The sequence below is a fragment of the Numida meleagris genome, chromosome 3 (assembly GCF_002078875.1).
Source record: "Numida meleagris isolate 19003 breed g44 Domestic line chromosome 3, NumMel1.0, whole genome shotgun sequence".
Lineage (NCBI taxonomy): Eukaryota > Metazoa > Chordata > Aves > Galliformes > Numididae > Numida > Numida meleagris.
Window position 1 is genome coordinate 59,565,765 of NC_034411.1, and position 11,411 is coordinate 59,577,175.

The window sequence follows — 11,411 nt, forward strand, 5'->3', positions numbered from 1 at the left end:
CTACATACAGACCCTTAGTGAGGTTCTGAATGAATGCTGCATCGAGAAACCCCAATGCTTTGGGGGGGGCTCTCCAGGATGGACAAATGGATCTGTTTCATAAAGTGTCCCACCAGTGCAGAACCAAAAAGCAGTGCTGTTTTACTGTTTTTTTCCTGCCTGTTTAAATGCATCCTGGAGGAGACAGGCTTCTGACCAAACAGGAGCGGGAGAGAGGCTGACGGGTGTGTTTCTGGCCACAGAGTCCACGAGTATCTCTCTAGACCAAATAAAAAATGCAACAAATCATCCATAAAACGCAGTCAAAAAGGACTTCGTTTAATTAGTGATACGTAAAGACTTTTGCATAGAAAAAAGGTTAACAAAGTAATGCATAAAAGACCAACTAGGTACAGTATTTTTAAAACAAATATTTTAAAGTATATTTTGCGTAATGTTTAACATTCTCAACGCTTACTGCTTTCTCCACACAGCAGAGAAATCAAGTGCATAATAATACATGCTGTGTTTTATTTTTACTTTTTTTTTTTACATAAAATCTCTAGTTTTTGACTTGATGTATTAAAATATTTAGGTTATTTTAAGTCACCGTAATAAAAAATGAAAGCAAAACATCTTATGCAGCACTAGTCTGGGTATTGACAAAATAACTTACTGCCATCCCCTTTAATACATTCATTTTGGTTTGGAATCAAACCCACATTACAACGTTGGCATGCTAACAGCCAATTTAAAATTGTCCCTACCATCACTTCATTCATACCCAGAGCGATTGTTATCCCAGAAGTCGATAGCGCAAAGAAGAGGGATCTTGCACAGAGTTGGCTAAAAGTAAACGTCTGAACGCAGCTAAATAAGTTAAATTCAGCTCTCACAACGCCAAATTTCTTGTATTGGCATGAGCCAATCCCACGGAAGCGTGCACGCTGTCAGCAGGTGGTTACTTCTGGGTGCATGACAACCTACTGTTTGTGCAGATACAAGCTAGCACCATAGTTAAGCCATAAAAAAGGGTGCCTCAAGGCTCACAGGCACTGATGAAACGTTCATTAATCCAAGCACTGATAAGATAATCACTTTTACCAGGGCTGTGCTAGATGTCACAATTTGGCAAGTCTGTACAAAGGAAGGCGACTAAGTAAGCAAGTACCAGGCCTGTCAAATGGGACGTTGTTTCTCAGCAGCCTTTTGGCTAAACGAACCTGACCGCTTAAAGAGCACACTCTTTCCTGGAAGAATATCACTGCCCTGAAGCTGCACGCAGGACTGCCCCTCTCTCCCAGATCACTCCCATACCTGTGCAATGTTATTGGTTTTAGCAGAACACACGTATATATAAATTTTATTTCTTTTGTTTTTTATTATTATTATTGTCGTTTAAATGTCAGGCACTTAGGAAAGTCAAATTCTTTTTTGAGCCCCAGGAGACCTGATGGGGATGGTCCCTCACCTCTCTGCCAAGTGTGGCTGTACAGCCAGAGAACTGTTAGCCCTAGTGCCTATGTATCTCCTGGGAAACATCCACATGCCAGCGCAGTGGCGACGCTTCTGAAAGCCATTGCCTCAAGGTGGCCTGAGCACACCCGCCGGGAGGAACAGGCTTCCCGTGTCCCCTCCAGTGCCTGCAGCAAGGGCAGCGGCCGGGCTGGCTGCTAGGCCCCGGGTGACAGTGGCCCTTGGCCCTCAGCGAGGTCACAGGAGCCTTGTGTGTGTGTATGTGTGTGTGTGTGCGGAGAGAGAAGAGGGAGCCGGGCGGGGAAGGAGAGGGGGGTACTTAGAAGGCTCCGACCTCCGTCCCCCAAGGCCGGTAGGGCTTGCCGCTTGCCCCGCTGCCAGCCTGCTGGGGGCTGGATGAGGCGGACACGGCCAATGGTGGGGTGATGGCTGTAGCTGCCGCCACCGCAGCGGCAGCTGCACTTGGGGGGAGCATGGGGAAGGTGCTGGTGAAGGAGAGGGGGAAGCTCTGGGCCGCTGCCGTGGCGGCGGCGGCTGCGGCATGAACAGTGGCTGAGAGGGAGAGGAGAGAGGTAGAGAGCGGGGGGACGCAGGGAGCGACGCTTCCCGCTGAGGGGACCCTGAGGGCGGCGTCGGTGTGGGCGAAGGTGGCGGTGAGCAGTGCAGAGCCGTGGGGAGGCACCTCTGAGGACAGTCTGCATGGAGCGGCCTCCGGGGCGTGGAGTCCATTGGGCTGCAGCAGGGCGGCCGGGAGATGGTGGAAGGCGGCTGCCCAGTGGTGCGGGTGCAGCGGGTGGTGGTGGTGGTGGGCCATGGAGGATGTCATGGCAGCCGCTTCCCGCTGAGAGGCGCAGGTGCTCAGATGGGACACCAGTCTGACACGCAGCGGGTCAGAGGTGTCGAGGCCTTCCACGGATGTCAGGTACCTCGCAACTTCAGTCAAGCACTCCCGGAAGCCAATGCTCATGAAATCCATGGCCAGTGAGTGAGCATCAAAATAACCTGCGAGGGGTGAACGAAAGGCATGCTGAGTGCTAGGCCAACCTCCTGGCTGACATCAGGCAACACGGCCAACCCCACCCTCCCTCAGCTGCTGGTCTGACACTTACGGGTTAAGATTTGCAATGAGAAAAGTGTGTTCTCTGGTCTGTAAGTGATTTGTGTGACCATCCTGTAATGCAATAGGCTACAGTTGTTTTTGCACACTATATAAATAAAAAGAATTAAGACCATAAGTACTCGTGACTCTTGAAAAGATACGCGATGCCGCTCCTGCAATACTTCAGGAAGCCTCTACAGTGTGGTGTTATGGTGTTACTCCTGCGCGTGTGTGAGGGACACATTTCTATGCACAAAGAGACAGCAGGGGACCAGGCAGCTCGCACGCACTCTGTTGCCTCTGCTTTCCCCATGCTAGCATTCACAGCAATGCACTTGAGCTATTGCTTGACACTGTGAGACAGTTGTTGTAACTGCTGCTGAGGGCTCATCTACTTCCCAGAGTCATTAGGACGATGTGGCATACGGTGCTATTTAACTACAAACTAAAAACATCTTGTCATGACTCTGCACACACACAATAAAAAGCTTTACTAAGAAAATGTTTTATGCAATGCCATTGCTAATTTGGAGATGGAAGACTGACAGTCATATAGCCCATGAGGCATTTCAGCAAACAGCAACTGGAGCTCCACAGGCTTGGGACAAAAAAACATTTGGAAAAAAAAACAGTTTTATTAAATGCACATGAAAAGATATTCCCTTTCTAAAAGGGTTTAGTATCAAATCTAGTGGTTAACCTGCAGCTCTTCAGCTACAAAAACCAAATCCACTTTAGTTTAGAGGTAGTCTCAAGTTGGCATAGTGGTTTTTCTGCAAAAACTTTTTTAAGGTATGTATGATTATGATGTTCATTAGTATAGGTAGATCAAGCGCCCTTATTATGGGGGATTCCAGCAGCAATATCTACACCAGGCCTTGCACAGTTTGGCATGAAATAACTGAGGTCTTCCTGAAAAAATCGAGCAGCTTAGATGGCTGCTTTCACTTTCTGTTGCTGTGCGTCCACATCGTAGAATGAGCTCAGGCACAATTACACATATCTCCCCAAATCTATGAAATCTCTATGAAATCCCCTACATGCTATATACCACCTCACACCAATTTACAATGGTGCTTTTCATACAGGACACCTTGCCCACTTGACACTGTACAAAACACCCTCTCCAGCTAGCAGCTTGGTGAGTACAACACGTCGGGGAGTTCTGTCAGGAAGCACAGACCCCTCTGCCGCATCCAATCTGTGAAATCACAGCGATTTGAGGGAACTTCTGACTAAAACCAGGCAGGCTGGCAGCAGTGAGAGAGCTGGGCCCCTGACTGGAGGCCAGCAGATTGGCTTGAGGACTGCCTCCACATGAGAAGCCTCAAGGCCTCCCTCTAGGTCTCTGGAATGCAGATGTGGAGGACACGGCTGTTCCCAGCTCCGTCTGTGCCTGAGCTGGCTCTGTGATGAGCAATCCAAAAGCCCTGTCTGTGCTGGCTCCCTGACAGTCTCCTGTGAGGTGGCCAAGAAACAGAATTGAGGACACCAGCCCACATGGGAACTGAGCTCCAGGTGCTTGGGTGACAGGGCACGGCCACTAACAGCTCTGTCTACACCGACCCAGGTGTCAGTCACCCAAGCTCAATTTGCACTGAAGCTGCAATAAAACCACACCAAGGTCCCAGCCAGCTACTTGCTGCTGGCTAACAGCTCTTTCCCTTTGCTTGCTTGCCCTGTCAGCAAAAAGCGCTGGCCCCAGGCCAGATAATAATTTGACACGACTATGTGACCATTGCCCACACCTGCATCGGGAAATATGGAGTATACGCAGGGCTGGAAAAGCAGTAGCCTCCTTGCTTTGCCTTCCTCCCTGCCTGCTTCCCTATCTGCCGAGTGGCTCCAAAAGGCTGAAGCCATGTCAGCCCTTTTCCTGCTGTGCCCACATTGGATTTACTGTGACACTAAATCCGAGAAGCCACCAATACTACCCTGGCCTTTCCAACCCCATGCATCCTCAGTTGGTGGGCCACAAGGAGGAAAAGAAGCTGTCCCCAGCCCTCAACAGAGGGCACAACACAGTGTAAGGGCACTGGGACACATTTCTCTCTCCTCTAATAATAACTTCTGCCCATAGATGAAATGATGGGACGTATCTTTTTGCAGACCCAACAAAGTTTCTGGCTCCAGAAATGAGTTATGAAGTGGGAATGACTACACGTGCAAATAAAACAAATATCAGACTTTAAAATACCTTAGGAAATGATATTTAAAGCTGTTAGTTATGTTTCAAAGTAAAACATTAAGCAAGCAGGAAACGCAGGCTTAAACTTTGCCCAGCACTAACTCGTAGACCTTTTTTCTTAAAGTTTGTTAATCCATCCAGTGAGATTACTCTTATCTCTGGGTCAGAAGGAGAAGATTAAGTCGCAGCGTTTGTGAAATAGCTGGGTATTATACTGATGCGCCACAAACCTCTGGCCCTGGAGTAGCAAGGAGGGCTCCTAAGGGCCTCGAAGGTAGCTCTGGTTGACCACTCGTGGCAGTGGGCTTGAGCGGGCATCACCTCGCCCCACACCCTGACACTCCTTGCTCTGTGCCCAGCAGCTCCAGTCCCCAGCACCTCATCCTGCCCTATCAGCCAGCCACTCGATCTGACCCACTTAAAAAATAATCCCCAACAATGTTTTTTTGGGGGGTGAGGAGGCAGGGGAAGGAGGATCCCTGTTAAATCTCTCTAAACAGTGGCCTTACCACTACTGATACAGATTCTGGAGAGGTGGGAGCTGCTGCAGCATTTATGAGGAATGTTGCAGCACAATGTGGGAGACAGGCTGGGATAACTGGGCTACGCATTGCACGGGAAGGATGCAACGAAGCAGCAACCACCGCCCTTGGCTTCTTAGCCTTGCATGCTCTGGGCACAAAGCGAAACAGACTTTGCAGAAAACCAGTAGGCAACTATGCAATTAAAGACTGCACCACCACGCAGACAAATGAGACGATCTGAATTCAAGTTGCACAAGCAGAAAAAATTTGGGCGTTTCATAACTTTCAAGAGCACTACTTTCCCAAATAGAGATCTTTACAGAACATTTCTCCCACATATAGTGATATAAAATTAGTATCTTCTTAGATTAAATTTTGCACATTTGCCTGAGATACCAAGAAGCATATCTGTTATATGAAAGGTGATAAAATCCCTTTCACTTCTGATGAAATGAGCTACCAGTAAATGTTAAGCTTAGATGTACTACTAACAAAGGCCTCTTAACACCTATAAAATATGTATGTCAGCTTGGTGTGAATTTTAACAAATAACAGAACAGCAGCCTCCAGCAGGCTTTCCCATAGCCATTTGTTGTTACGCACGCGCTGATTTTAAGTTGAGCCCTGTAATCACTGCAAAGTACAGAGAGATGCAGAAATTCTCTCACGGGCTAAAAACATTTGAGTTTAATAAAAAGGAAGTGATTACACTCTCAGCAGCAGTCTCTTTTCTAGCCTGTACCTTTATATCACAATGGGTCAATGAAAAATGGGCTGGTCTACATTACAGCAATTTCAACTATAATCACGGTTAAGGGCACAGGACGTGGGACAGTCCTTATGGAAGGCAAGCAAGTTCTTTGCTCCAAATAAGTTGCAACCTCGTGACTATAGAGAACACCTCGTGGGTGGTTGACATCGTTTGGCCTCCAGCCTCGGCGCTGTCAGCTCGCACAAGCAGGGCACGCTCGGCTCATGGCAGCAGGCGACTGAACGGGTCGAGCGCACTGCCCCTGTGTCACGCAGGCTCTGGATACGGAGGAACCACCCTGACCTCTGACAAACACATACAGCATGCAAATAGAAGCTCAGATAGTGCTGCTATCAGTCTGCAGTCTTATCTGATACCTAGAGCTCCCTATAGCAGGCTGGATTTTGTTCTGGTGGATGGGGCAGTCTAACCTTGCATTTATGAGTCTTTCCAGAACAAAGGAAATACATCCACAATAATGAAAGCTTCTCTCCCTCCACTTCCTTTGGTATAGCTGCTGTATAATGAGTTTTAACATTGGTTTTGTGCTACACAATTGTTGCCACAAACCTCCTGTTTATGTTTGGTGTTTGGGTATTTGTTTTGTCTCCCTCTGCAGATTTCAGTGCTCTTTGGAAACCCCAAACAAATCTCTGACTGGGCTGCCTGTGAATGAAGCCTTTACTCCCACAGTGTTATGAAAGCAAACACAAGCCCAGGGTCAAGTGCTTCTTTTGTCCCAGTAGTTCTTTCCCACGAGTTCAATCCTGCCATTAGCATTGATTTCCACTCCTTTAATCTGGAAACGCCTATCACAGACTGTCAAAGCACTTTCTGCTGAGATTTCCCCAATAGCAGAAAAGAAACCATCTTCTCCTTACCTTTACCTCCGGTTGCTTGAAGCATCTTCAGATGGTCCACTGTCATTTGCAGTATTTCCGCTTTTTCTAATTTGGCAGATCCCTTCGAGATAAGAGATTCATGTAAATAAAACTGAGCTCAGCCTTACAGTTTCAATTTCCCCTATCATTAGGACATTCTCAGCTTAATTCTTTTGTGAGCATCTGCATCCCAGACATTGCCTAATGACTACTGCCGTCTCCTTCCTAGGGACACAAGCACCAGCAGCACAACCTGGCTTTATTAAGGCTACGGCTCAGTGTAACTCTGGCTTTGAGGTTGGGGCAGAGATGATGCCTTCATGAAATAAGAGAAGGGTCTCACTTTCAGCACATCCTCTGTAAGCAACCGACCCAAAAAACAACTGGAAACCCACTGGGACAGGTCTGCTGAGCTGGTGATGAAGATCCTGCTGCAGCCTTTTTTGCTGCTCTTACCAGTAGGTGTCCCTATGGACACACACCGAAAAGTATCCTTCTTCCTTAGAAGCCTATTAATTTTTGACATGTCATTTGGCTGTTGAATATTCTATTCTCATTCTCCACAGCAGAAACAATCGCTCAGCCCACAGTTTTTTAAGTTACTGCGAAGCCGAGTTTGCAGGGACATGCAGCCAAACACCGTGAAAACAAAAGAGCTCCTCCAGCAGTGAGACTCTTTCCTGTCACTGAGGATGGCTCACAGTGTTATAGGATTCAAGTCCAAAGGCAGTATTAATACATTAATCTATAGATAAAACCAGTTCCCTCAAACACCTGGAACGTGCCCAGATGGCTGAATTTTCCATGCGAACACTATCCCAGACCATCCCTCAACATCAACTAAAATCAGAGCTGCACAAACTTTGGCTGCCGGCAGACAGCATCCTGCAAGCCAAACCTGCCCTCTGTTCCCACCCGTGCCTGCTTCCCAGTCTCCTGGGAAGACTTTGTCTTTGGCATATTGCAGGAAAATGGGGGACTGAACAAAATACATCACACGCTTATTTTTACCCCTATCTTTTTTTTTTTTTTTAATGTAATTCAATTATTGCTTTCAGCATTCCTTAGTATGAATTTTGGTGCGCGGGTGATTTTTTTATTAAATTCTACATTTTCCACGCAACTGCATCCTGCACTTTGCTCAGACTTCATCTTTTCCGTAGAAACAGCACAGGCCGTCTCCGGGCGAGTGACTAATAGCTAAAAACTTCACGCTGCTGGGTCTCTTCCAAAGGCTCTGTAGGACTTGTTTTATAATGTTTGTGGGTTTCGAGAAGTAAACAATAAAATGGGACAAACAACTGTTGTCTCTTGCCTCTGTTTATCTAGCTGAAAATACCTCTGCGGCTCCACTGTGCCACAGCCTACGGAACGGCTCAGCTACAGCCAGCAGGTACAGAAGCACACCGCAGGTGACACAAGTGATGCTCTTACTGTGATTGCGATACGTAAAATTTCTTTTTCATTGGCTTCTTGTTCACGTATCGGGCCTTGTACAACGGGGTGCTGGCCACCCCCAGCTGCCCCAGCAGTTCAGCACCCGTAGGCCTGCTCTCAGGGTTTACTTTCTATTTTTTATTTTCAGTTATGAGAAAGTTGGGAACTGCACGCTCAGTTGGTGCCTCTGAGTGAGACCCAGTGTCATCTGCACATATCCATGCATCTTCAAATACATTTGATAAAATAGAAATGCTGTTAAATATTGAACCAAGAGACAAAAAAAAAAAAAAAGTAAATTCAAGATATGGAAAAGTAACTAAACAACTTGAGCAGCAGAAACAAAACACACTTCTTGCAGCACTGATGTTACTTGAAGCTTTTGCTCTGTAATTTCCCAGCCAGGAGCTGAACCCAGGATCCCCGCAGTCAGCTGGACCCTCGCAGCCTTCCCATCGAGCACAGCTCACCAAAAGCCTTTGAAAGTACCACTGCCTCCCCCACATCTCACTGCTGGGCCTGTTCCCAGCCCCAGTACACTGCTTCTACGCAGCCACTTTAAAATCTGACTGATCCGGGCAGCTTGCTCGCTTCTTAGGAAACCGTATTGATTACGTTGCAACTGAAATTATAGATTAAAATGAAAGTTTCCGTAAAGACAGGGCAAAAGAGATTCAAGATTTATACCAATGACTAATTGACACATAGGTTTGGGGGGTTGTTTTGTTGGTTTTTTTTTGTTTTGTTTTGTTTTGTTTTTACTGTGGAGTAAAGCACTTTTTTAACAAAACCACCACTGGAATTCATCGAAAGAACAGAGGCAACATGACCACTGTTACCCTTAAGGGAAAAACAAGCCAAAGAATGGAAATGTTTTTCGGCTTTATGATGAATTATGTTCCTAATAGTTTTGCCACAACAAAGCACTTCACTGAGATGCCAGCTTTGTGCCAGATCAGGACACATACAGGATTATTTTAATAAGCTCTGCAAGAGAACCGATATTGCCAGATGAGATACAGGATGAAAAAAAAAAGGGCTTACTTGTTTTTCAAAAGCAGTTGGCACCAGCCGCCTCAGCTCAGATAAACTGTTATTTATACGATCCCGGCGCCTTTTCTCTATAATCTATTCCCAAAAACAAAACACAGTAAGTTTACACAATTGTTGAAGGGCAAAATCATAGCACGCACGCAAATTGTCACGTGGAAAAAGAACGAAAGGACACGTACCCCTCTTCTTTTCTTTCTGGCCATAATCTGAGATGTTGTGGTTGGGGAATTTGGTCGAAGCACAGAACTATGGCTTTGCCTGGGAAATGACAAAAGTACATCAGGTGTTGCACAACGTGACACTGCTCACTGAAGACAACTTAGGTCACCGTATTGAGTACTCATAGTCCCCTCTCATGTTGCTTAGGACACACTGGGTTTTCAAAGAGACATTTTGTTTTGGATTGCTCCAGCCAAGCGGACTGCTCTGTGAATTGCCAGAACCTCCTGAAAGGTCCTCTCTGAAGACAGTTCACTGTCCAACGCAGATTTCATCTTCACTGCATATAAAATCATGCCTGTAAATACAGTCTGTAGAACTGCGTCCAAAGGAAAGAACACGGACCACCTACACATGATGGTTGGACTAGATGACCACAGAGGCCTTTTCCAACCATAATGATTCCATGCCTCTATGCTAGCAGCAGCACATGTACGCCGTGTCACAGGCCCAGCCAGGATTTGTCATTCCTGTCACCTCCGTGGTCAGTGGGCACTCGTGCAGGAGGTCAGCGCCCTGCCGACACCTGCTGCCTCCTCCAGCACCACCAGCACAGTGCTTTTACAATCCGCTTTTAAAACTGCACTGCCCACAGCTACGGAATGGTTTCAACCTCATCACGAGTGGGCAAAACATGCGCTTGCTGTTTGACAGGCATTCACCCAGAGATGGGGACATGCCAGGGCCCGGTGCCTGTGCCACTGTGCTGCTCACATCGGCCCTCAGACTCGAGTTGTCCCTGCACAGTTCCCCCCGCCCCCTCCCCCCCGGCTCCCCCCGAGCCCATCTCCATCAGGGATTTGCTGCGGCTCCCATCCAACCACCGGACCCACGGGTCATTTCCTACTGGCGCCGATTCATTTCGGTTGCTCGGCCCCGATCGGGAGCGATTTCGCGAACAGATCTGACTGCACAGAGCGCGTCAGGTGGGGCTGCCGGGCGGCTCCCGCAAGCCCCCCGACCCCACACTGCCCCGAGCCCCGGCCGGCGCGGGGGGTCCCAGAGAGCTGCGGGCTCCGAGCGGGGCCGGGGATCCCGGGGCAGCCCACATCCCCGGGTTTCGGGATGCTGGCGTTTCGGAATACAGGGTTTTGGTCCCCGGGGTTTTGGTCCTCGGCGTCCGCCTCGGGGGGGGTTCCGCTTACCCGCAGTAGTTGTTCTCACTGCCCACATCGATGGTCTCGTCCATGTCGCTCTCTGAGGTAGTTTCCTCGCAAGGTCGCTTCATCGCGGCGCAGCCCGCAGCCGGCGTGGGGCAGAGAGAAATAAATCCGGGCGGGGGCTCCGGCACGGCACAGCTCGGCTCGGCTCGGCTCGGCACACAGCGCACCGCCAGCAGAGCGAACACTCTCTGAGGCGCTTTCCCACGCCGCGGCACAGCCTCAAGCGCGCCGGCCCGCCCCCGGCCAGGCCCGCCCCGTCGGGAGGACGGGAGGGAGGGAGGCACGGCGGGAGCCGCCCACCCGGGCGACGGAAAAAAGTCTCGGCCGAAGGTGCCGGGACCCGCGAGGAGAGGTAACGCGGCTCCCGGCGGTGGGAGGGGGCGAGAGGATACCCCTCGGGCTGTGCCGCCCGCCCCGTCCCCCGGGGCCCGGCGGTGTCGGCGGTGCCGGGGGCAGTGGCGGCGGCCGGCCGGGAGCGGGCGCGGGGAGAGTGGGCGCCGGGGGGGCCGGAGCCGCGGTGCCGGCGGGCGGAGGCACTTCGCCCGCTGCCCCCTCTGACGCGTCGCTGGGCCGGGGGGGCACGTAGCGCTCGGGTGCAGGTGGCTCTGCGCGTCTGGGGCAGGGCGGTGCTGGAGGAGAAG

The 11,411-nt window shown here is 49.4% G+C and overlaps 1 protein-coding gene across 1 annotated transcript; it reads right to left on the bottom strand.

Moving 5' to 3' along the window:
- Nucleotides 289-11,048, bottom strand: HEY2 (hes related family bHLH transcription factor with YRPW motif 2). Its single transcript, XM_021392133.1, has 5 exons — nt 10,753-11,048; nt 9,568-9,646; nt 9,380-9,463; nt 6,899-6,980; nt 289-2,457 (listed from the first exon to the last, which is right to left on the bottom strand). The coding sequence occupies exons 1-5, from the start codon at nt 10,833-10,835 to the stop codon at nt 1,775-1,777; spliced, it is 1,011 nt and encodes a 336-aa protein (XP_021247808.1). The 5' UTR covers nt 10,836-11,048; the 3' UTR covers nt 289-1,774.

What these genes read in the sequence shown, in the direction of transcription:
- HEY2 (XM_021392133.1), bottom strand. Translation starts at nt 10,835, where the DNA reads ATGAAGCGACCTTGCGAGGAAACTACCTCAGAGAGCGACATGGACGAG. An exon ending in CCAGAAAGAAAAGAAGAGGG is followed by an intron (nt 9,464 to 9,567) that starts GTACGTGTCCTT and finishes TTTTGGGAATAG; the next exon opens with ATTATAGAGAAAAGGCGCCG. An exon ending in CAACTGCTTTTGAAAAACAA is followed by an intron (nt 6,981 to 9,379) that starts GTAAGCCCTTTT and finishes CTTATCTCGAAG; the next exon opens with GGATCTGCCAAATTAGAAAA.